The sequence below is a fragment of the Centrocercus urophasianus genome, unplaced genomic scaffold (genome assembly GCF_019232065.1).
Source record: "Centrocercus urophasianus isolate 14NV4802_14NV808 unplaced genomic scaffold, USGS_Curo_1.0 seq_11, whole genome shotgun sequence".
In the NCBI taxonomy this organism is placed as follows: domain Eukaryota; kingdom Metazoa; phylum Chordata; class Aves; order Galliformes; family Phasianidae; genus Centrocercus; species Centrocercus urophasianus.
Genome location: NW_024884253.1, coordinates 63417174 through 63444199, shown reverse-complemented (window position 1 = coordinate 63444199; position 27026 = coordinate 63417174). Strand labels below are relative to the sequence as shown.

At 37.9% G+C, this 27026-nt stretch overlaps 1 protein-coding gene across 1 annotated transcript in view; it reads left to right on the top strand.

Moving 5' to 3' along the window:
* FHOD3 (formin homology 2 domain containing 3) overlaps positions 1-27026 on the top strand; it is a 365756-nt gene that overhangs the window by 230635 nt on the left and 108095 nt on the right. Inside the window, exons 7-9 of the mRNA XM_042808981.1 lie at positions 12654-12765; positions 20484-20578; positions 26052-26195. Of these exons, the coding sequence (XP_042664915.1) occupies positions 12654-12765; positions 20484-20578; positions 26052-26195 (351 nt within the window). The remainder of the gene's footprint in view (positions 1-12653; positions 12766-20483; positions 20579-26051; positions 26196-27026) is intronic.

The window sequence follows — 27026 nt, the reverse complement described above, 5'->3', positions numbered from 1 at the left end:
GACATCTCCGTGGGTATCTGAGTCTTAATGCATGTAGGACTGTTCTGTAAAGCCAGAGTTAAATGATCACTGTGACCTGGTGAAAGTAAAAAGCATTATTGATCTTCTTTGACACCCTGATGTCCATTTTGATATCTGTATGTTGGGGAGGTGTCTATTGGGTGTGAAATGGAAAGATGGAAAGAAATTAATTTGAAGATGCCAGGAGGAAGGAAGGCTTTTATAATGATGTCCAGAGGTCTGCATTTATTTGCTGGTATTGTTGATACAGTTATCATTCAATCAAATCCAATCACCCCAGGTAGTACCCAGATATTTATATCTCATACTTTGAAAAAAAAAAAAAAAAAAAAAAAAATCTTTTTTTTTAATATAAATTGAAATAACGATATTTGTTCTTAGTAACTAGAGGTGGAAGATGGGCATGGTGATGAATCTGAGTGGGTGTGAGGGCTTATCTGGAAGAAGTGAGAATGAAGAGACAGTGAAGTCTCTGCTTGGGGCAGAGAAATTACATTATGTCCTTATGTGAAAGCCTCAGTACATTTCTTTTTCTGAAGAGATCCTAATATTTCTCATTCTGTTTTTGGAAGTGATGTGAGATTTACTTAATGAACATAGAGTGTTTTTTAAGACTTCAAGTTTGCAGAAGATATTCTGCAAGCCTTGTTACTTTAGTTAGATATCAACTGAACAATAAATGAGAAGTTATTGTGATAAATTTTCTTATTTTCTTACAAATGCATGTATTTGCATATATATCAAATGTATGTATGTTTGCATTATTTAGACGTATTGTAACACCAACAAAAGCACTGCCCTGATTGTAAAATTCTTTTATTTTCAAATATGAGAAAACTAAGTTGCAGGAATGCAGCCTGAAAAACAGATGAGGCAAATCTTAGCATTATGCCTGGGAAAACTGTGACAAATAGGTGGTGATTACTGAAAAAATACAGCTGCTGTTGATATTTATCTATGCCCCTCAGAATTCTGCTTTATTCTTTAACTTTATTTGGAAAGTTTTGCAGTGGTAAATAAATGAGTCTGGTTTTGCAGTCAAAGCACTGCTTCTGGGTTCCTTTTTGTACTGATAGTACTCAGAAGGTTGAGAATAGAGAAGAGTCTTTAATACGCACATAAAATGAAACACTGTAGGTTTTAGTGTCCCAGTAATGAGTGGGATGCATATCCTAGCTCTTTATTAGTTATTCTTTCGGGTAGGGTTTGTGGTAGTTTTGTTTCATACCTTTATGTGTGATACTTGTTCTTTCAACAATTTTATTGTTTCAGTAGTTCAAACCTCTAGTATTTTGCTTTTCAGGGTGCTTAAAAAGGATAACCTGTTAACAATTATTTGCTTAAAATATTGCAGTAGAGACCATACTAAATGTTGAAAACTTTGTTAATGTACTGTCTTTAAGCACTTCCATACGTTTTATACACAGTTTATTTTCCCTTTGTGCTTTTAATTTTTTCTTTTTTTTTTAATTGAAATATATTGTCTGTGAGATTGTACAGGGTCAGAAAAGGACTGCCAACCGTATCATTAAACTTACAGGGGTTTTCAGGTGAAGTTACTTAAACCCAACCATAGTTTTGGTATTTAATATAAGTACTTTTTAATGGAACTGTTGAAAGAACGAATTTCACGTGCATAAAACCACAGAATAATAACAGAGTAGTTTTTCACTGTACTTAGAGACTCAAATATTTTTTTCCCCTAGAGCCTTTGAACTCAACCTTGATATTATTTAAACAGGACATCGTCAAGGCCGCTAACTAGCAAACTGTTTCATGAGCGGTAGAATTAATGAAGCAAATTGTTATCCTTCTCCTTCCTCGGCTTTTCCTTCCCATCCCACACCATCCTGATACTATTAATTCTGTTGCTTGTCCTGTGCCCTTTCTCTGCCATTGGCTCTACATGCTGTGGCTGGTGGGAACATACATGAAGATTAATCTTTTAGCTGGCTGCCCTTCAAAATGGCATGCTTTTGTCTGAAAAAATCATCAGCTTGGGGTCTTTTCTAATGCAGTTTGCAATTTACTTAGGAATGTAACTCAGCATTACTGGCAAGTATGACTGAATTCAGTGCCATAGTTAGAGGGAAGAGTTTGTCTATAAATGGACAATGAAAGAGACAATATGGCTGCCTAAGGAAGCAAAGGTGAAAATGGAGTGTTCTTCATGATTATTGTGGATTTGTCTGGGTTTAATTTTGTAAGGAGTCTGAGAGAAAGTACTTTAATATTTTCCTTATTCTGTGTTACCTCTGGCTTTGGTCATAGCTCTGAAGAGCCACACACTTTAATAGTGGTGACTTCCATAGACAGGGACAGGGTCACCTCTGAGTTCCACCTGAGCTACTTTGTACATTGGAGGAAAGCTTCAGTTTCAAACGAGATGCTGCTCTGTAAACGTTTCTCATGTCAAATATGTGGGAAATCTGAGGCTTGTATCATCAAGTTCTCTTTAGCATCACCTACAATCCAATTTGTACAAATCAGAGGTCTGGCTATGATAGGAATTGGTGAAGTGATGTGGTAATGATTTGGTATAGATAATTGATGTGGAGCAAGTTACTTTCATTAAGTAGTTTCTAATCCCTCACAAAAATGATACAGCAGTGATTTCATCTTAAGTCAAAAGCCAGCATTTGGAATGAAAAGTATTTCTGAAAATACGCTAGTTCAGCTATTTATTTGGAGGCTTAAAAAATGAAATAGAAAGCAATGTTTACATCTTTCACGTGTCTCCTAATATTTCTCAGTACTGAAGAATTTCCCAGAGATAAAATGTGGTGAATCACCATCTGCTTCATAGAGCTATGTCTTCATTTGATTAATTGTAGATACCTTTCAGATTCTTAATTGCAAAGCATGAAATAAGTAGCACACTGGTATCATCTTAGTATTTTGAAGTAGTAACTGTTTAGTCTCCTTTTAAAAATTGATTTGCTTCTGTCTTGAGTACAGTGACCTTGTATTAATGTCAGATGCCTTCACAAAGCACAATGACACTCAGCTGCATAATAGAAGCTAAAATAATATGATTTGAAGGCAATTTCGGAGAAAGGAACAAAAAAAAAAAGTCCTGTCTGTTATTAAGCTCCTAAAAACTTTTTTCCTCTCCTCATTTTTTTGGAACACAGCTAAGGAAATATCAACTTGGCCCTGCCCAAGGAAAAGAAGTTGCTGAAATTGCCATTCTCCCAAGTCTTTCCTGTTGCCAGAGGTTCAGCCCAAAGAACATCTGTTGAGGACAGAATAGTTCAAGGCTAGCTGCATACATCAATGTAAAGAGATGGTGGGAAGGCTTGGCATGCAACGTTTCTATTATTTAAAAAAAAAAAAAAAAAAAAAAAAAAAAGCAGATGCCAAATGGCAATAATCATATTTCTCTTACCTACATGCACACACTTTTCATGTAATCAATATAGCAGTACTCAATGGTTAAACTTCAGTTTGCAAATTTATCTGCTATGTGGAGTTCCAATTACGTGTGATTTCATATCTTGTTTCTTACTTAGTATCAAAACATGAGTATCACTATTCTATCTGTTGCTGAACAGATTATCAGTGTAATGTGAGAGACAAAATTATTTTTTATTCATTCTAATGTGTATGTTTTATTGAATAGCATGACTGATTCCTAAACACTGCTCTTGTTTAAAATGTGAGATGTACTCTTTAGCTACTTTCTTTGTGACCTATAGACTTACACTATAGATCATGCACTTGCAATAACTTCAAAAAATTTACTTGTCAGTATGTTTAAAAATGATATATTGTATTAGGATGGCATAAGGTATTTCATAGTTCAGATATTTGGGGTTCCTTATGTTTATTTTGTGTTTGGTTTTGTGTAGGACTGGTTTCGTATGTGACCAGCAGAGGTTACATTATCAAATGAAGGAAATAGATTTCACTGGACAGTCTTATTCTCTAATCCCTAATGTAGAAATGCTAGAAGACCCTTGATATATATATAAACTATTTGAGGTATGTGTTTGTAGAAGAAAAAACAGAAGAAAAATGCCTATTCCTTATTAAATGGTAACACATTTCATGCTAGCATGAGTTTTAACAAGATCTACTTCTCTTGCTACTGTAGTTTCTCTGAATGTAGTGTTTTGTACCTTATTTAAGGTAATATAATCACAGTCTACTGAAAGGGCAAGTCTAGGTTTACTGATGATGTTCATTTGCCTGGAGTTCCCAAACACACCAGCATTTGGGAAGGGTTAATAACAACACAAATACGTTGAAGCTTCACAATTTCAAGCAAGAATGAAGCATTCTGTTGTAAATCTTTACAACTGAAGTATAATTCCTGTTTGGAAAACAAAGTGATTGCAAATTTCCCATGAAATATTTTTGTTTGCTATTTTGCAATAGAAAAAGCTAAAACTAAGGGAAACCAAACCCTTGTGGTTCAGAAATTTCTGAAAGGTTGAAAGAGAACCTGATGGTTCTATGGTGTGGGCCTTTGACACAAAAGTGTGATAACACCATCTTACCACATGACAGTAGAGTTTGATCCTGTACTGACTTATAATCACCAGGTTCTGTCCTCTTCTCCTTCCTAGCTGAGTAACTATATGTAACTTCAAGACACTTCTCTGACTTTGTATGTTTTTCTTGTAAAATTGTATGTGATCTCAGAAAAGCATTATTTCTGATTGTTTCGTGAATGAGAAGTTCACTTCCCCATCTTTCTAGAAAATCATCATTCCAAAAGGCAAGAGGGAGGAACACCCAAAAACCCTAACGCATTTCCTATCTCATTCCACGTTCTGAAATGCTTAGCTTTTTTAGAATCAGCATGTATAAGATGATGTGGTGATTGCTGTATGAGAAATACAGTTACTTCATTCATTCAGTGCAAATGGCTTAATACAGGGCCAACTTTCACCCCTCAAATATCCTTTTAAAGCTCCCATCAGAGTTTCATGTATTCATTTGAAGGCCATGTTGGCCTATAATAATGTTTTGTTTTGTTGTATGAATTGCTCGCTTCTGTGTAAAGATTTTTTTTCATTTTTCCACCTTCTGCTTCTGGACCATGATTGATGATATAAATAATCATTTCCAGGCATGAGCCATTTTTTAATTTTTTTTTTTTTTTTTCTGTTGACCAGTCACTAATCACTACTTGCTCATCTCAATATCTTGTTGGTAAGCCAGATGAATTTCTTTCTAATGGCCTTCTTTCTCTCCATGTCAGAAATCTCACCACAGATAAATGGCAGATGCATACCACATATGTGACAGTGCACAGACCTTATAATCATTATCCAGTACGTTTAAAAAGTTCTGAGAAATTTCATTTTAAGAATAGTAAACGCATGCATTTCCCTGCCATCCCTACTATTACATGGTCTACAGAGAGAAAAACTTAAATGAACATTCTGAATTAAAAGATTGTTTAATTGATGTTTTTTGAGCGTCATCCACACTAATAGGATTTTTCATCTTGCTGGAACTGAGAATGCTAACAGGAAGAGAAGTAATGTTATCCCCATTTATGTTCAGAAGTAATATTATCCCCATTTTAGTTGGAATAAGTAAGGAACAGTGTCTTGACCAGCTAGTCAAACAGCAAATCATCACTAGTTCATAGAATCTAATCTAAACTGATAATCAAATTTCTGCACTGTCTGCACCTTCTGTCCTGAGCCTGCAAAGCACTTGGAAGTGGTAAATCTGCCTTATTTAGGCAAGTTGAAAGTTGGAGAAAAAATTCCAGAGTCTCAAAATGGCATCTAGTATCATGTTAATATACAAGAACTGATGCTCAGCCAGTCGCCAAGCAGTGGCAGCCCACATGACCAACTCTCAGTTGTTTCCAAATTTTGTTTGCATTATGTCTTGCTGTATGGAATATCCCTTTGGCCAGTTTAGGTCAGCTGGCCTAATTTTGTCTCCTCCCAATTCCTTGTTCCCCCATAGCCCTCATTTTGCAATTGTCATTCTTCTTCATCATCTGTGCAGAGGATTTCAAGAAATTATGTTTGTCTGGAAGCAAGGGCAAAAGCATTCTGGATGCACTTTTGACTTCCAGTGAAATAAAGCAACCAAATTATCTGGTAGAGTACAGGAAACTGCCACAAACTACAGACAGCTGATTCCAGAGCATTAGCAAAACGAGATTGCCCTATAGGTCATTGGAGGTAAGCCTTCTTCTACCCTACTTCTATGCTACTACTTCAAATCTTCTATTGTAATATCAAGAATGGGAAATGTGCTAGAGAAATACCATTTTATGTTAAAATTTGCTTCTGAAGCTTTTCCTTTCACAACATCATAGTTGAACTATGCTTGGGAAGTAATTTCAATTTTAAAATTACTGAGAGATTACAGCGAAGCAGTTGTGCCACATCAGTACACTAAGAAACTGCACTGTTGCCACTACAGCAGTAAGAGTTACGGTAGCTCACACAAAAGAAGTTCAGGCTGTATATTGCAGATGTTACTGTTGGCTAATTGAACATTTGGTAGAACATTTTGCTGCACCTGCCTGCAAAAGGAGCTCAAGATGTGTCACATCGAAATGTTTTGTACATGTACTTTTTCCTCACTGGAGTGTTCTGCATATAGTAGAATAATCTGTGTTAATATGATCCCTTGTTCCAGGACCTCTTGGAGAACTCCCTCATGCACTTGCAGAAAACATATCTTGGGCTAAATTAAATTTCTCAGTCTTCTCTACCAAAGGTCAGAGAATGGAAAAATGTGTGGTATTTTCTAGTTGTATTGTAGTTGTCTACTTCTAGTTTGACATTTTTGTCATGGAATATTCTGAGAGGTATCATCAGTAGGTATCATCATAATGACCTTGAGTTGAAACATGGGCTGAGGTTAGACCACCTTCTTACTGCGGCCATCTCTTTTCACTGCTTCTTTTTGTTAAAGAAATACATGGGTGTGTTTGCACATAAGTGTTTGAAACTAGATCATTACATTTAAAAACAATAATAGTATTTTAAAATAGCATGAAGAGAATTTAAAAAAAAATAAAAGATAGGGAATGTAAATTGCATATTGCCTTAATCTTCCTTCCATATGCATATACTTGCTCCAGAGAGGTTCTAAATGAAGCTGTCCAAAGGTGTCAACCTAAGACTAGTTCTCTTTTGGCCTGCATTTGTTGAAAGGTCCAGAAAGGTCTTTCCTCCTCTACTGAATAGATCATAGTTTTGTCCTGCTGTGAAACATGAAACTGAGCAGAATTCCAGATGCCACTGGGACCCTCGCAGACTGTTAAACAGCACTGTGAATCTTCACATCTCACAAGCAAGAAGGATTTTCCACTTTCAATGCACTTCTCACCAGCTGGTTTGACACTTCTTACACTGCATGTTATTTCATTGTCACTTCTGCCTGCTAGACAGGGTGAGTGCATTGCCTACTAGGCAGAGTCCATGTTGTGATTAGACCTCAGGTCATTTGGCCATAGTAAATAATTAGTGAAAAATTAAATGCCTGTTTCTCCTTTAAATTTGAATGGTGTAAATCCAAAGCAACTGCATAATCGTCAGTGAAATACTGAGTTTAATCAATCATGTTTTAAATTTCTTCCTTTTCAAAAATATACCTAAATTTCTTTGAATCTGATGTTAACAGTTGTCACCATTTTTTTTAACCTGTGATTGATGGCTGGGACAAACCCTTCCATGGGACATTAATTTTGAAGTCTGCTGCATAGTGTGTTTGGCTGGGCCTGTAACACATATCCCGTTGTCTAAATGCAAAGAGATAAAAAGGAAAGGGACTGTCAAACTCCACTGTGTAACATAAAGCAAGACAGAGGAAAAATGTTTATAATTCTTCTTCTTTTCTTTACTGGCTATGTTTTATCTTTAGCCAGAAGATGCTCGTATCATTTCCTGTCTCTAAATTGGCTTGCAAATGATACAAAAATGTATATATGGCCTTCTTTTCTAACTTCATTAATAAGAGTTTTGATACATCAGTGCTATAAAATTCAGAAATCCTGATTTAATTCCAGAATGGTTGAAATATTACTTTACTACGCCAATGGATATCCATCTTGCTTCAGTGAGCTTTCTTCTTCAGACGTTCAGAGTGGAAATTTGGAATTAATCATAACAACCAACATTCATAAAATGGTCATACCAGGGTGTTGGTGTTTTGAGTTTTCTGGAGGAGGTTGTTTGTTTTGAGCTGCCAAAGCATATTTCTGCCTCCTTTATTGCTCTTACATTTAGTCCTGATCAAACTAAGTGTGATTGCCCAGCAGATATTAATAGAAGAGGGGTTCTGCTGAAACGGATTCAGAAGTCTGTCATTGCAACTAAACAAGAGTCCAGTAGGTCCCAGAAATCATCTTAAAGACCTTCAGTAAATTTTTGACAGCAACTCAAATGATCAGAGGTGAAATAGGAAACTTGTTTTTATTGCTCTCGTTACTGTGCCATCTTGGGAACATTATGTAAAGTAAAATAATACCAATGACTGGCAAAGAACTCTCGTAATTTCACAAATTAGAGCAGGAATGTCAGTGATTTGCTGTTCTTTTTTTCCTGTTAAATAATCTCTCTGTGATGAGATTTGCAGTTCTTTTATTTACAATATAGTTGTTTACTACTGAAGTTATTGAAGAGATGTGTGCAGGAAACGTATTTCGTAATTCACTTGTGAAGAAAGATTTAAAGATCTCCCACTTTGAAAGTCACAGTAAGTAATCACAAATGGAAACTTTCTGAATACTTTGGGTGTTTTTTAAAGTTGTGAAACAGACATTCTCATTATTCATTGAAACTGCTGAAACACGTCCCATTGTGATAACCAGCTCTTAAAGTGTCAGCAGTGGCATGCATGTGCTGCTACAGGCAGGTCAGGCCTACGGGTCATGAATGGATCCATTGCTTTGGATGTGATGTAGCAAAATCAGTGATTACACACAGATTTTGGCAACGAGTACCCCTGGTACAGGTCTTTAGAGACTTCTTGTTGCCATACTGGATGAGTAAGTTTTCATTTTAGTATGAGCATGTAAGGCTCTGGACTCTTCTTTACCTCTGGGAATGACTGTCAGATCTGGTCAACCATCTTTGATTGGCTGAAGACTTCGTTTTCCAAGGAGCAATGCAGCTGCTCAATGATTGCTTCTGTTACTAAGAAGAACTGTTTAACCAGTATTTAAAAGCCCCAGTTGTAAGGATGTGTGGAAAGGCTGTGAGTGGGGTCATGAGCAGCTAGTAAGTCTCAGCATTGGAGCTTAGATGTTGTACATTTTAGTTTAGGACTATAGTATTTTAGTTTTGTACACAGATTCATCCAAAAGTAATGCCTCCTATTTGTTTCCATGGAAACTGCAACAGCTACAAAGAGCACAATAACACTATTTGATAGAGCAGATTCTGAACTACATAATACTGTTTTTTGTCATTGTCATCACTGTTAGGTATGCATTTTTGCCAGTGATGAACATAAAGCTTGCTTGCCATGCTCATAAAAATGTGAGCCACTGGAGGTGAGCCAGTGTTTCACAGCTAATATTATAACATTGTTGCTGAAGCACACCACCCACCACCTCACTGTGCTAACAGACACTGTTTAGTCTCTATAAACATTCAGCAAGCATTGATGAATGTCACTGTGTGCCATTTTTTTCACATGGAAGAAATCAGTGACGCACCTTTGCTCTGTCTACACTCCTATGTTGGAAGCCATTCTGTCAGACTGCCCCTCTGCTGCCATCCCTCCAAAGGCAACAACATTTAATGGAATATTGGTGGGAAGGTTCAATCTCTACTACTGTGCTATGAATATCTACCTTTGAAGTTGTGGGCAACATAATAAAACAGTATTAATTACTTTTGGAGCAGACAGTGTACTTGCTGTAGTGTCCAAAGCACAATGGAGGTCTAAAAGTGTCCACAGTTTGCTCAAAAGCCATTGTCTACTGACCAAGAAACAGTGTATTTTAAATGCAGTTTTATTCAAAGCCAGTGGCCATTTGGACTTTTCACACTATATGCCTTCACCTACATCCACCTCTGTTTCCCAGAGCCAACTGTTTTGTGAGGAGCTGGAAAAGCCCTGAAAATCTGCACTTTGAGTAAGCAGACTTCATGTTCTTCTACTAGCAAAACAGCAAGTGAAACAAAGCTTCGCTAATCACTCTTTTTTGCCAGGACTGCTTCTGGATGGCATTACTTTAGTTGTGCTGTCATCTGCAAGCTTAATAAGAGTGGGAAGCTGACACCTGAAGATTGCACTCCAGCAGGCACGAGGCCCCAGCTGTAGGCAGCATAGGCTGTACTGGGCTGCCCTGAGGCCTGGTGGGTCTGGCGGGGGCTGGTGCTTGTTACAGTCTCTGCAGTGGTGAGCAAGCAGGAGTTAGAGCAAAAACATTGCAGAAACTCCTTCTCTTACTTTCAGGAAGAGAAAGAGATCGGCAAAAAATTGATGCAAGACCACTATGTCCCACTGGTTGCTCTGAAATAGACACATACGAAACCTTGTCATTGAGTATTGGCATGTAAACCATTTGGTCAAGGCATGAGGTTTTAAGTAGGTTAGGATTTCCTTTAGTAGGATTTCCTTTCTAGGGGAAGGATCTCGTGCAGATTTGTATGCAGCTGCGTATCTGGAAAGAATGCTATTGCAAAAATTGTTTACAGTAATCTAGTAACTCCTAAGTTAGGAAGTATTTTTACAAAACAAGTGTCTGTTGAGTACTTGAACTTGAATGTTAGGGAACACGTGGTGGTAAAACAGAAAGACCATGGCATTAGCATGCCAGGGAAATGCATAAGTGTCCTGTGTGGCTTTGGGGAAGTGATATGTTGGTGTATCAGAGGTGAGTTTACAACATGCAATTACACTGTCTATCAGGGGATTTCAATTTCCTTTAATTTGGATAGTTTATGTATCACTGAAGAGTTCAGCAGAACTGTAAATCAGACTAAGCAAGAGTCTTAAAGGACCTGGGTCTTAAAGTTTGTCACCTGACTTGTCAGCTTGGAAGTATCTGCTGTGATGATTCATCAAGACTGAAGCAACCTAAGTTTAACAACAGAAGATTTTGTATTGCTAGCAGTATCTGCAGTTCATTAAGCTCAATTTTGCATGAGAAACTTGAGAAACTAAGGAAATACCTGGGTCGTTTGTTCACAGTAAATTCAGTATTTATAGCAGTAAGCAGCAAGCTACATTTTAGCTCATTAGCTGAAATTGAGCTGTACTACATCTCTCTGAGTGGCAAAATGAACACAGGAGCTTGAGCCTATGCCTGTTGCACTTGCAGTCTGTTTTAGCATATACACGTTTGCTGTCTGTGAGCCTAAAAACAATTTACAGTGATTCCTTGCCTCTTAGGAGAGCTGTTTTGTGAGTAATTGAAAAAACCAACATGAAAATGGGAATCATTTAATACTGGTAGAAGCTTTATATACAACCCTGAAACAGTTGGCAATGCAGAATAATTGTTTTTCCTCCTCTTGTGGGTGAGGCATTTTAATGACAAGTTGTTTTTGTTTCAGACATCCTACCAACTTAACACAGTAAGACAAACATGGGAATTTTCTGAAAAGTGTCTTATCTTTACATGACTGCATGTGTATCTGTCCCTGGCAAAGGACAGTAATGACCACATTAATATAATAATATCATTAAAACTCATACAAGCTGTTAGATAGATTTGTTGCAAGGTGGCGTGATTCAATCACAGTGGATTGGGAATTGTATTTCTGAGACCAACAATGTATCATTTTTAGTTTGTCTTTAAATCCATGACGTAGATTGAGAATATAACAGATGTGACTGAGAGTTGTTTCTCTGGCTAATATTGCTCTCAACTGGGCATGCAGAGCCCTGTCTATTAAAAAGTCCTCTTTTTCATGTTTTCTTTTATTGAGCACTCCCTTAAGTGCGTATATATATATATTTTTTTTTTGCATACCTGATCATTCCGTGCACATACCTGAAAATTTTTACTTAGCACTTAGAAAAGTATGCAATAGTCACACGTCCCCTTTGGAAATGTGAGATCTGTAAAGAGGTCGATAGAGCTTGGCTGTTGGTTTCTAGTTGAAAATGTACAAATTAAGTTTGAAACTATGCTGTCAGAGTGCTCAGTTCAAGTAAATCACATATTCTGTGACAGGGAGGGATAGTCTGAGGCTGAAGACACTTTCTTCTGAGTAGTATAAGTAGAGTATATTGTTTTATGTAATAATTTATCATTTAAATGCAGTATGAAAAAAAAAAAAAAAAAAAGAATCCACGAGGAGAAAATCATCCTGTCATGCAGGAATAAATGTTGTGTTGAGAAACAGCAATATATTTATTTATAGTTGATTAGACTACATGTACATTAATCTTTGGACAGAGATGTGGGGAATAGCCATGAGTGCATGTGTGGGTGGGATATTTAATCTTTTATTATTAATGCAGCATTAAGTTTCTGTGGGATCCGTTGACTACTGGGGCTTCCCTGGGAGACTGCTGCCAAGTGAATGAAATTTTCAGCCAAATGGCTACCTATTGTGTCTTTAGTTCTGGCACAGCTAAATCTCTTCTGCGTATGTCTTACTATCAGATCTGGATTGCTCAGTGTCATGTAGAACATCTGGAAATGCTGTGATTTGCTGAATGACAAGTCGTGCTCTTTTTTTCAGTTCCGCTTGGTGGTGAAGACAGCACTGAAGCTGCTGCTGGTGTTTGTCGAGTACACTGAATCCAACGCACCACTTTTAATCCAGGCAGTATCTACAGTTGATGAAAAGAGAGGTGAGTAGCCTTATTTGGGGGGTGCAAATACCCAGCACCACTGAGATCATGTGACATTTTGTCATTGCTGCAGCACTGCTGCTGTGATGCCTGCCTTATGTGCTATTCACTTGATTTCTGAATTAGAAGTGTATTTTGAATATTCATACAATTTTAAGATTGTTTTGAGGACTGAATTATAATGGAAAAGTGAGGAGGGAAAAGCTGAAGAACCATGCTGCTTCCAGTACACCGTAGTCATTGCCTCCCCTTCCCTGCACCCGCAGGCAGTGTAAGCCCCATTGCATATCCTGACCTTGGAGGCTCCTCTGGGCCAGACCATCTTTGCACTTCCTTCTGAGAAGAAGTAGTTTGGTTTAGAAGAGAAAATGATATCTAATCGGTGTAATCCCTTTGAAGACAAAGACGAGGTCAGTAATAGTACAGGCTTTATAGTAAAAGCAAAACCATCTGTTGTTACATTAAAATAAAGCCCTTGAGCAGATATTATACTATGAAATCTGTTACTCTTCAGGCTCATGAGAAAGACTTGAATATGCATACTGTATTTCTTACAAATAAGAACAAAAATGTTTTTTTCTTATTCTTCCCACAAAGCTATTGCTAAGCTCTCAGGGCACTCTGTCTTGATGCAAAACATTCCTTTGCCTCAAGGAGAGTTTTTGAGGTTGGGAGCACCATTGTTGCGGTCTCAAACACATGGAGGTTTAAAGGAACATTCTCTCAGAGGTGCATGCTGCCTCCATGCTGAACTTGTTTGAGCAACTTGATACGGTAAAAGTGAAACAAAAAGTTGGGGGATGGGCAGAATAGGAGAAAGTAGCCAGATTTTGCTTTTGACTATATAGTATGTTGAAAAGAGAATAAAAACAATCCCCAAATTGTTTCCTATGGTAGAGGAGTAGGCAGGGGTAGTTCAGAATCAGTATAACACTTTAAATGATGTACTCTTCAGGTTGGCTTTCAGTTTTGTATTAAACTAATAAGCTTTACAATTACATAAGCAGAAAGGTAATTACAGTATTCATGTAATTGTAACTTCTGTTATATATTTTTACAGCCATTTGTAGTATTTCCTCTGCTTTCTAAACTCCCTAGTATACTCAACGTGTTCATATTACCATCTGTTCGCATGCAAGTAAACCTCATTAAAGACAGAGAAAGTAATACCCTGAACAAGCTACCATGTGCTGTGTACTCCTGTATAGTAGGAAAAGTTCGATATTGACCTAAAACATGAATGAAGTCATGCATACAGTTCAATGGCTGATATTAGGAGTACGAGGAGGGGCTTTATGGGAAAGCTAGAAAAGGGACTTTTTTCTTCTTCGATATTTAGTTGGTTTTTTTTAAGGTCATCGTGCAATAGCCCTCTACTTTAAACTGTGGAATCAAATTACATTTATAAATCAGTGTCTTATAACTGAAGAGTACCTGCCTTTAATGACTGATTTAATGGAGTAGAAATAAGACGGGAGAGAAGTGATGTGCCTTTTCTTGAAACATTGTCATAAATCTTGCAGGTATATATAATTAAGTTTACCGCTGCTTTGAAAAAAGTCCAGTATTTCATGTACATACAAGGTGATGAGATATGATATAATTCCTCAGCATGTGTACCACACATGATTAACATAAAGAACCCCATAATAACTCAGTCTTGTTTCAAAGTGATCCCATCTGTGGTTTCTACACAAGAATACATCCATATGCACCTTGAAATACAAAGATCCATGGAAGTGCCTGATGTACTCTCAGGTACAAACAGATTATTAGTAAGTAACAGCATGGTCCTCATCATACAGGACATAGCTTTTTGTTATACTTCCAACTACATTCTTCTCCTCAACTTCTTCTCATTTTGTAGCCATAATGGAATTTGATCTCTTTTAAGTTTAAGCACATCAGAACTGTACGGGTTCTGGAAAATGGAGCTGGCGTTGTACTGTGCTTGCTGTCTGGAGCTGTTTTATCGTAAGCTTTTATTAGTACAGAGATTGAAGTCCTGTGGCTGATCTGGATTCTGTAGTATTCTGTTTGTGAATTACATTTCTACTACCTGACTTCTTATTGAATTATTTATAAATGGCCTGCATTGTCAGTTCTTTTCTTTCCAGTTCATACACAAATAGCCAATACCTATCCCGTAGCTATGACAGCAGGCTGTATGTTCATAGACAACAGCAAAAGATGTTGAGGTCTTCCCAGCCTATGGCAACTAGACAGTATGTTGGTAGTCCTCCAATATGGTTCCTGCCTGTTGTGAAGTTTTCTGTGTGTTATACATCATTTACATCCTGTGTAGTAGTGATGTCAGAATTTTGTGAAAGGCATAAATGACGGCATTAAGCTAATCTTTTTTTTTTTTTTTTTTTGGGGGGGGGGGGTCAATTCAAATGAAAAAACATTTCAAGCTGAAACTTAGAAAAGACTGAGATTTAAAACAATGGACAGCTTTGTTCAATATACTTTGTTCATTTAATATATGTTTACTATTTGCAACCCCGCTGTTATCCATGTGTTGATGGACCATCTCTGAATGTTCAGAATGCATCATGTTGATGGTAGCGTTATGGTTGAGACTGTAGTCTTCCTGACAGAGTAGCCACAATAATAGCATATGCCAGTGAGAAAATTGTAAAACATGGTCGAGCAATTTTCATTTTACCCAGTAGAAGGCAGGAGAATACATACAAAACTCAAGCTTTACTGTTTTACTTCAGTGAGCCTGTTTCATCTCTTCTATCAATTATAGCACAAGTCCTGTCTGGAAGTTGTAACCTTATGTGAACATCACAATCTGCTCTCATAAGAAGAGCTTGGATGCTACACTATCATGCTTTTATATCAACATCGAATCATAGAATCACAGAATCATTAAGATTGGAATAGACCTCTAAAATTATCTAATGAAACTGTCTGCCTACTACCACTATCAAGTGGTAAAGTAAAAGGCTGTAAAATAAGTGCTTTTTGACAATTGGCATGCAAAAATTCTGTTTCTTTTTTAAAAAATAAACTTAATAACATATAAATATTACATGCATTCACTGTTTGTTTGGTTTTTTTTTTAACTAGAACTATATATATTTTTAAGTATGTCAGCAGTAAGAGGAAAACTAAGGAAAACATGGGCTTGCTGCTGAGTGAGGTGGGTTTCCTGATAATGGAGGACACTGAGAAGGCAGAGTCAACAGAATGCCTTCTTTGTTTTGGTCTTTACTGCTCATACTACTCCTTATGAATCACAGACCCTGGAGATAAGAAAGCGTGAGTCTGGGGAAGGAAAGACTTCCCCTTTATCAGGGATGGGATCAGAGAACATGTAGGCCAATTCAGCACACACAAATCCATGGGCCCTTACCCGATGCACCTGCAAGTGCTGAGGGAGCTGGCAGAAGTAATTGCCAAGCTACTGTCTGTTACCCTTGAAAGGTTATGGAGAATGGGAGACATGCCTGACGACTGGAGAAGAGCTATGACACTCCAGTCTTCAAAAAAGGGCAAGAAGGAGGAGCTGGGAAACTACAGGCCAGTCGGTCTCACCTCTGTCCCTGGAAAGGTGATGGAACAGTTTATTCTGGATGTCATCTCCAAGCAAGTGGAAGAGAGGAAGAAGGTTATCAGGAGTAGTCAACATTAGTTCACCAAGGGTTTTCTATAATTTGTTATATTCTGATCTTTATACGAATAACATCAAGTTGTAGCTTTTAGCCCTGTGCTTCTTTCCTCAAAAGGTCCTCTCAATCTATAATCATTAATATATTTTACAAATCTCCTTCTAAATTAACACATCATGTTTTTCACTTGTCTTGTATGAGCCTCATTGTTTTAGTATAGCAACATGTGACCTTAGAAAAATCATCAATTTTTTTATTGCATGATTTTCCAAGGCATTTTTTACATGGCCTGTCTGTGAAGGTGAACAGATTTTTTTTCAGTGAACTATCTTATCACAAAAAAATACACTGTCTTGGAAGTTAATTTTTTTCATGTGTACTCCAGGCTACAGTCTCATGTTGAAGTAGTGACTCTCCAGGAACTACATATGTGGAAATCCAAACTTCAGGCCGTGAGTGGATGGAAGAAGATGCTTGCTGTAGATCTGCCCGTATCTCATGTTATCAGGATCATAGGTTGGAAACTATGGACTCTCTATTAGTGAAGAAGCAAGGAATAATTAACCCAAGTGTAGTGGTGCAGTAAGTTTGTAGTTAAGCTTTCAGACCAGAACTGCCTCATCCCCATATTGATGGACAGCCTTATATTTAATCTGGTACCAATTGGAGTAGTTCTATCAGTCATTGTACAGCCTGTTGTTGATATCAGCTGGCAAATAAATTGAATTTCAGTTCAAAAGGATTTCAAATATAAGGCTAGAAGTTAAGGTTAGTAACACTGTTACGATTAAAGAATTCAAAGGATTGATGAACTGATACTGGACTTCCTTATTAGTAATTTTTTTTATATCGTGGTCAGAAACAGAAAAGCAGCATGGGTAGAAAAAAACATTGTCATCCTTGCGTGGAAGCAGCAAGGCAAGTAAGTTCTCTGTTATGATAATGGAGAAGTATACAGCCACACAGGTAAAAAGATCAAATGTCAGGATGCTGTCTTTAGAAAACAAATAGGATTGGTTTTACTATGAATAAAATTTGTCTGCCAAACAACTGTTTGTCTGCTTTCCCTGGAAGAACTCTCACTGAATAATTCAGTGTGGATTAAGTAATTAATTTTTCATATTGTTGGCAACTGATTTTTGTCCAAATAACATTGCTAAAGATCAGACTTGGATAGTGTTGCCACTTTGTTTCTCTTTCTTATTTTCTTCCATTTTTATTTTTCACTAGAAACCACAGGAAGACATTTTTGTAGTAAGGATATCATTCCTGCTGATCATATATCATTTGTGAGCCGAGTGAATTTGTTCCACATGTCTTTTGAACGTGTGCAGCACAAAATGTCTGGTAATATAGAGAATCTGGTAAAGAGATGTCTAGTATTATTCTCATTACAGAAGTATATGGGAATTAGTACAGTAATGCACATAAATACTTTCTGAGAGATGAGAGTGAATTCCCCCTCTGATTTTGCTTCAGATAAAGAAGCTCTGTTTTGTTATTCAGTAATGAAGATCAGAGAATGTCTGAAAAGAGTGGTAAAAAGAAAAGAAGCGAAATATTATCTTTGTGTTCACTAACGGACAGTTTTTTACGCAGCGCTCTGCCATTGCTTTGGAAGTGGAGATGTTTGGTTAGTAGAGATTTGATGTCTGTGCAGAAGGACATATCAGTGTGTATGCACAACACCAGCATAAATAAGTGTTGGCTACGATTACTGTGAGAGCAGCGCAGTGGAGGAAGGGTCACGTCACTCCCATATACAAGAAGGGGAGCAGGGAGGACCTGGGGAACTACAAGTCAGTGAGTCTCACCTCTGTGCCTGGGAAGATCATGGAACAGATCCTCCTGGACAACATGCTCGATCACATAAAGAATGAGCATGTGATCCGAGACAGCCAGCACGGCTTCACCAAAGGAAGGTCATGCCTAACTAATCTTGTGGCCTTCTATGATGGAGTGACGGCATTGGTGGACGAAGGGAAGGCGACCGATGTCATTTACCTGGACCTGAGCAAGGCCTTTGACATGGTCCCCCACCACATCCTCATCTCCAAATTGGAGGGAAGTGGATTTGATGGGTGGACGACCCGATGGATAAGCAATTGGTTGAAAGGCCGCAGACAGAGGGTGGTGGTCAATGGCTCTATGTCCAGGTGGAGGCCGGTAACAAGTGGTGTCCCCCAAGGGTCTGTCTTGGGACCTGTGCTCTTTCACATCTTTATTAATGACATCGATGAGGGAATTGAGTGCACCCTCAGCAAGTTTGCTGACGACACCAAGCTGAGTGGTGCAGTCGATACGGTGGAAGGAAGGGATGCCATTCAGAGGGACCTCGACAGGCTGGAAGGCTGGGCTCGGGTGAACCTAATGAGGTTCAACACGGCAAAGTGCAAGGTTTTGCATTTGGGCCGGAAGAACCCCAGGCACCCGTACAGGCTGGGAGGAGTGGTCCTTGAGAGCAGCTCGGCAGAGAAGGACCTGGGGGTCCTGATGGACGAGAGACTGAACATGAGCCAGCAGTGCGCTCTGGCAGCTCGAAAGGCAAATGGGATCCTGGGCTCCATCAGGAGAGGGGTGGTCAGCAGGGACAGGGAGGTGATTGTCCCTCTCTACTCGGCTCTTGTGAGGCCCCATCTGGAGTACTGTGTCCAGGTGTGGAGCCCTCAGTACAAGAAAGACATAGAGATTTTGGAAAGGGTCCAGAGGAGGGCGACTAAGATGATCAGGGGGCTGGAGCACCTCCCCTATGAGGACAGGCTGAGGGAGTTGGGCTTGTTCAGCCTGGAGAAGAGAAGGCTGTGGGGTGACCTCATTGCAGCCTATCAATACCTGAAGGGAACCTACACCCAGGAGAGGAGTCAACTCTTCAAAAGGGCTGACAACAGCAGGACTAGGGGAAATGGATCCAAGTTGAAGGAGGGAAGATTTAGGTTGGATGTTAGGGGGAAGTTCTATACAAGGAGAGTGGTTAGGCCCTGGAACGGGCTGCCCAGGGAGGTTGTGGATGCCCCGTCCTTGGACGTGTTCAAGGCCAGGTTGGACAGGGTCCTGGGCAACCTGATCTAAATGTGTATGTTTGGTGGCCCTGCTAGGCAGGGGGGTTGGAACTACATGATCCTTGAGGTCCCTTCCAACCCGGGTGATTCTGTGATTCTGTTATTCTGTGATTTAACCTCTACTTCACTGATCAATCAGGTTTTGGGATGAAACAATTCCTTTTCACTGTCTGCTTGTGCTCAAGCTATTGTCATTATAATTTAAGGGGGATGTGATCTGTTAGAATACTCTGCGTTTCTCTCTGTACTCAAAGACTGTTGCAGTTCTGCTTGTGTAGCTAATAGAGCATCACTGAGTTAGAGCTAATTTTCTGAATTCTCCTCCTAACTTTTAACTTCCTTCCAAACAAAAGAACTTGTTTGTGATCTTTCATTATTTACTAGATAAAATGACTATGGTTTTTTCTTTAGTAAATTTTGCTATCTGCCTTTTAGCCAAATAAAATAGAATTGTTTACAAGGTACTTTCCACACAGGACTTTAATTTGCTTGGCATTTACTGCCTGACTTATTTGGTACAGTAACTTAGTAAAGCCACTTGAGTTTTTGTCTTTCTCTGCCACACTGTTTTATTAACAGGACTTATCTTAATGCAGTATAACGCAGTAATACCACTAGGAATGTAAGCAATGAACTTACTGAAAGAGTAGCATATAAATTTTTGTGTAAGACTTATTTAAGCCTATGGGAACTTATGATAGGTGTAGTGGAATTCCTTCCACACAATTTTTAGAAGTTCACTTCAATTGAGTGAGCTAACAAAACTTCTTTCATCGTCAAGAAAGATATATTGGTACCTCTGGGAAAAGTCCACGTAAGATTTTAGAGGAGTCTGCCTTAAGATGCACCACAGCTGTCATTGATTGTATTCTGTTCTCCATGAATTAGAGAAGACAGTAGAAAAAGCAGGAGATAACGTCATCCAGTTGATCTTCCATTTTGACACATCTTTCCAACCTGTGCTGCCTCTTGGCTAAATGTTGCTGCCACAGCTTTCTATTTTGATCACCCTTACCAATGTTTTCTGCTTTACATGTAGGAGCCAAGCCTTGGGCGAACATCATGGAGATTCTGGAGGAGAAAGATGGGGTTGATACTGAACTACTGGTTTATGCAATGACTTTGGTTAACAAGGTTTGTTTCCTTCCTAACTGTAACTCTTAGTAATAATATTAGTATTTTCTGTTGCATATTGCTGGTCTATGAGAATATACATTGAAGACCTGTCCCAGAGAAGTTGTAGGATCAGCTATAATCAATACAGTCATATTACTTGTGTTGCAGACCTATTGAGGCTGCAGCTAGGAGTGGAATTGCTGTTTTCCTAGTTGCTGTGCATAAATAAGATTCTTATGAATCATTATGACTTGATTCTTCTCCCAGAGCTGGCACTACAGAGCAAAACAGAATCCAACAAACTAGCTCAACAAATTACCTGGGAAATAATGAAAGCAAGAACTTTATGAAAAGATCACGTGTTCACAAAGGCTTGCGTTGTGCACAATTTTCCAGTTCCAGGTCATTTAAATTATTTCTTTTCTGTGAACCAAATACGGTAAATGAAACAAGTGTAAGAGAGCTTGTAGGAGTGTTTCCACTTTAAAAAAGGAAGTATAAACATGCTTTGTTTTTTTTTTTTCTTCTTTCTTTATGTTTTCTGGTGCCCCTTATAGTAGCTTCACAGTAAAATCAATCTTCTGAACTGTGAGGAAGAAGGAATGTCCATAAAAGCTAGAGAATTATTACTGTCAGTGCCTTAAAAAATTAGTGTCTAGTCCTAAAATTCTAAACAAACCTAAACTAAAATCACAAATAGATCTTTCAAAGAACACAAGAAGTTTGCATAGTACTAGAGCATTAAGGTAATTTTGTTTCTGTAATTATACTTAATAAGCTGGAGAGCTACAGAATATTATTATTTTTTTTGTTATATTTATCTAAAGATCCAGAGTTTGCTAGTGGAAATCATAGAACAAGATACCAACTTTCTGTGTTCATGGCTGCATGGTTGGAGACATGGGTCATTTTATGGTTTGGGGTTTTTTAATTAAAACGGTTTCTTAATGTTTGGTGTTGTCCATTCAAGGTACCTGAGAAGGCCTGACCTGATGACATCTCTGTTGTGGCTGTCTTTTTACTTACAGCTACTCTTGCAGCTGCTTACACAGCAGTAAAGATCCTCTTAGACTTTAAAAGAGCATCTCGCTGAATTGATTTTTCTGAAAGGTCTCACCTGCTTGTTATGCTTATGTCTTTAGCTGCTGTTAAAGCTGAGGCAACTCATTTTAATGTTTCTGTTCTATGCCTCATTATGTTGTATACTGATTCCTCTTACTGAGGTAATTTCCTCTCTTTCTCTCTTTGTTTTTTTTTGTTTGTGGTACTACCTAGCATCTAACTTCAACAGTTATTTTCTACACATGGTATAGTTGCTTCTTTTGTCTGAATTTTACATTTAAAGCTATTTTTAGGAGGAGGTAGTTCTTTAAAAGCAAACAAAAAGAAAAAGCATCTCACAGTCAAAGGAGTTATGAAGATCAAGGAACAGAGGAATCCCACAGTGCCACACTTATAATTATGATCTGGCCTATGGACAGCTTTATGATGTTTTTAATGGGATTTTTTTTCCATGATTATAGAGAAAACAGCAAGCAAGATGACACAGTTGTAATTTTTTTCCCTTCAGAGAATACAAAGAAGGTTCAGATGCTTTCAGCTTCTGTAGGAGAGGAACTGAAAAAGTTTTTGGTGCATGCAGAAACCTCTTGGGGAGTCTGTCTTAAGGAAGCATACTTCTGCACCTTTTTCTTTTTCCATGTATATACATTTACAGACTGCTTTCCTTCCTACTCGGAAACTGACAGAAGAACTGCTTCAGTCCTTTTATCTTTCCTCTCAGTTTGTTGATGCATAATCAATTTACTTATGCTCACATTTCAATGAATTTCTCCTAATTATGGAAGATTTAGACATTAATAAATTTCTAAAATGAAATTGATCCCAGTACATACACTTCAGGTTCTGTATAGCTCCTGTATAACTTTTGTCATCTTCCATATGTCTTTAGATCTTTGTCTAATCCTTGCTTTCATTTTTATTGGTTGTTTCCGAAGAGACAACTTATTAGAGCTTTTACTGAGCTCAGATAGAATCCCTTTAGATTTATTTCTAGATACGCATGCACATACATACATACATTTATAAAACCCCTACTCACTAAATGTAGAAAGAGAATTGTGTTGAATTCAATTGACTTTTCTATTTACTTCCATACTTTGTGTTCTTTTCAAAATCTGCTACAAAACCTTTTTGTTACTGTGATTACACCAGTGTAATTATTGAGTCATTAAATTACTGTTAATATTTCTTTTAACTTTATTTAATACCAAGTTTGTTCTCTCATAATAGACAATACCTTTTTTTAAAATGGTAAATAAAATTCCATATTACTCGCTATGTAAAAATTAATATGTTCTAGTATAATCAGGTTAAGCACTGAAATTTTTTTTAACAAATGCATTGCAAGACTGGAATTTAAATATCAGCTTCCAGTCCAGTGTAACCACTGGGAGCTTACTGTGTGCTGGACCAGTGGTCCAGCAGCTGCAGCTAAAGAAGTACTGTCATGGGCCAGCGTGGTGTGAACACAGCAGCTAGCACATTTTTTCAGTGATCTGCCTTAAGGACATCATAGCTGCCACACTGGAACATTGATATTCTTACATCCTGTGTCCAACATTGGCCGCAGCGTATGTTTGAGAAGTTGTGGTTCTTTTTGAGAACAAATGCAAGATAGATGCTTCTTATCCCAAAGCAACTGAAAACTTGGCTAATGCCCTTAAATGTTTATTTGTTATGTAGATTTACTGTGCTTTTCACCATAGCATGTAAGATTTAGATAATATCTCTCTATATAGTATGTGGGTGCTCTACTGAAACCCAGTCTGTTGGATGTTTAGTAACCAGAGCAGTACTTTTATGTTACTTGGACTTCCATGCAAAGCTTGCACCAAACACATTTATCTGGACTTTCTGATGTCTGTATTCTGTCTGCACCACTGCTTTATACTGTGACTGTTTCATAAAAGACAAAACATACTAATTAACTTTGCTGCCTAGTATCAACTAAAATTCATGAAGAGAGCCTTTCTGTCTGAAGCTAGGAATAGGTTATCACTAATCTCTGTCTTTGTTAAGAAACATAACTGAGGTCATGCAAATGTAAGATTATTTTACTACTACCAGTTTTGTATGTTGTCTGATAGGATTTATCATCTTGGAAGATATTTGTCTTGTAATCCTTTTTTACTACCTACACAACTTAATCAGTTTCTTCCCTTTCTATTAGGACTGTTACAGTTAGTGGTGGGCAAAATGTGTTGTTTTCACTTCAGTATAAATGTGGTTAAGAAGAAATATCAAACTCAAAACTCTCAGGGGTAGGATTTTGGTTTTTATTTACTTAATCATTACAAAAAGCTGATGCTTGAAAGAGAAGAACTCAAAGTTGTGCAAGTATTCCCATAAGGACTTGAGAGCAACTTGCACAAGACCACTGCAAACAAATTAAATCTTAATTCAAAGATTTTTCCTTGAACTGGAAATGGGTAGAGGCATAGGAATGATTCCTGATATTCATATTTGTTCTTCTTTGGTAGACCAGGATTCTAGAGAGATTTCAAATCTCTGTTTTCCTCTAAGCTAGCAGTAACAACAAAATTCTGCAAGCACACTAAAGAGTATGTTTTAAATACACTTCTCCAAGGAGCTAGATTTGAATTCTCTGGTAGGATTTTAGTTTTTTTGAGGTTCTGTCTTCAGGGCAGAAGGAAATATCTGGGATACAACTACTGAACAACTTAACATGGTGCTTGGGAAACAGCAAAAAGAAAGATCTGCCCAATTTAAGACCTCTGCTCTTCTGATTGTACTGCTGCTTGTCTTCTTTATATAGCCACCAAGAAAATGATAACCCACTCTTTTAAGATCATAAGCCAGTATTAAGCAGTTATGTATTCAAGCTCCTCAGTGTTCTAATGAGTATATAAGCAGTAGGTCTGTCTGCTCTTTTAGACGTAGGATATCACATCATACTGTGCTTGAAAGATGATCAGTATAGCAGTTTGACAATCAATAAAAACAGTACTGTCACAGCACAGTTCATGCCGTTCTGTTCAGGAGAAAATGAAATTCTTTCAGGAGAGTACTTTTTTTCTTTCCCCTGGTCTCTTCCTTTCTCCTTTGTTTTCCTCTCCTTTGCGTAAGTTATCTAGCTAATAATATGGTTATGAGAGCAGAAGCTATCGCAGCATGGGTATCTCTTTATAGCACTAATCCAGAATAGCTGTGTTGGTTCCAGTGTGTCTCTCCCTTATTTTGCAGAAATGGCTCTGAATAGACTGATTCTTGTAATATAGCAGGTGCCATTCTGCACATAGGCCACACAATATTCGGCAGTTCCTGCTCATGTCAAGTGAGACTCATTCTTCTGTGTCACACATAAAGAGCAGATACAAATGAGCACAAGCTGAGCAGAAAACAATAGTAAACCAAAATACCTAGGTTTTGTATTGACTTTGTTGTCTGCAGGACTGTGATGGATGAAGTTCACTTGTGTTCTGAACACCGTTGTCTGACACCCGTGTTCTCTTCCCATGCATCACTCCAGAGTACAGTGTTGAGTGGCTTGATTCAATCCCTGTACTTCAGTGGCATACATAAAATACATAGTATGGTACAGAAAACCACCTTCCATTTCTTCTTAGTTTTCTGAATTCACCAAATGAGAAACAACTGTGGTAGAAGTGCTTTCTCTCTTGAACATAGGGCAGGTGCCATGTATAAAGATCTGAGTTCAAAAAGTTTGTTTTCAATCACTATTATTATTGGCTTTCTTTGTTTTCTAGTGCGCTAATGCTCCAGTGTCACTGGTTTCAATTTACTCCATAATCAGGAATTTGTAAAACTTTAAACATATTGGAGTTAAGAAGTCAGCATGCTTTTAGTTAATACTTCTAAAGTTGAAAGGGAAGAAAGAAGTCCATACCTCTGTAATATAAAACAATTTGTGGATTTAGGGGAATGACCTCTGCTGCAGGTGTTGAGGACAGCTCGGCGCATGGTGCAGGATGTTTCCTGCTGTCCTGACATCACACAGCTGTGCATTCAAGTTTTTCTTCCTAAGGCCAAAGTTACAGGAATCAGTAGGAAATCAGCTTCACTGGTTTTAGCTAAACCAATTTTTTTTCTCTTTGCTTTTATCCCTGTGTTTGATGCTTGAACATTCTCGGTTCTTCAAATTCGTGCTCGAATGAAGCCAGGAAGAATCCAACTGTGTATTTTAAAGACCTACATTTTCCATATTTTTTTGTATGAAATAACAACATTGATTTGTTTTTCCAGTTATTCATTTTTCTACACAGTGCACAGAGTTGTTTGTTAAAAGCTGTACCACTTGCTTTACATTTTTTAGCAGTGTCTCTAATCCCACATCATGGTTTGGTTTTATTGAAATCATACATAGCACCACTTGCCAACCGCTTTTAAAAACCTTTGTTTAATTCTTTTCAAAACAAGCAGATCTAAATGTTTTCCCTTTGATTCTTAGACGCTGTCGGGGTTGCCAGATCAAGACTCTTTCTACGATGTGGTGGACTGTCTCGAAGAGCTGGGCATTGAAGCGATTTCGCAGAGACACTTGAACAAGAAAGGAACAGACTTGGACTTAGTTGAACAATTTAACATTTATGAGGTAACATAACATGCCCTGTTTTATACATCTTACAGCGTGTGCAAACTTCAAAGCTGAAAGGAGGGGGAAGTGTAACCTAGGTGAAATTTGGTTATCTATTTTAGAAGAAAAACATCTGGTTGCTGGAAGTGTTATACACATTGTATATGTGACCTGATAAAAGTACATGGCTGCTCAGCTCATGCAATTGCATTTCATACTAGTGCTGGGGCATGCTCCAAGGCAAACCAGCACATTTGCTAGCCTCTTTAGAGGCAGTTCTGCCTGCAATTAAAAGTAGAAATTCTTGAAATATGCAGAAGTATTCAACTCGTGAAAAAAGTTAATCTGAGCTCAGTGCCACTTGTTCTGCAGCTGAATACCCAGCATGTCCTTGTTTATGAGTTTACACTGGACTAGGTCCTATACAGTTTGCAGAAATGGAGTAATAAATGACGTCATATTCACCACCTAGACATAAAATAACCACCGAAGTAGTCATATGCAAGGGTAGGATATCCAGTTTCTTAATTATTAGCCCTAATTTTCAGACTTCAGGAAGTATTGGCAGTGGGAAGGCTTAGGCAGAAATCAGTAATTGTATATAAAATTATATATAAAATAATGTAAATGTGAATTAATGGTATAGTGTTATGAAATGAACTGGCTTTATCTTCATCTGTGTCCAGCAAAGAATTTGGTAGCTTTCATTCTCCATTTTTTTCTTTCATTCTTCACCCCGTCACTAAACTAATTTTAGCAGAGCTACTTTCTACATAGACCAGACTGCAAGAAGAAATCAGGTCTCTGGGCTTCAGGGAGCTTCTGCTCTGTGCTGGCTCTTCTTCTGCT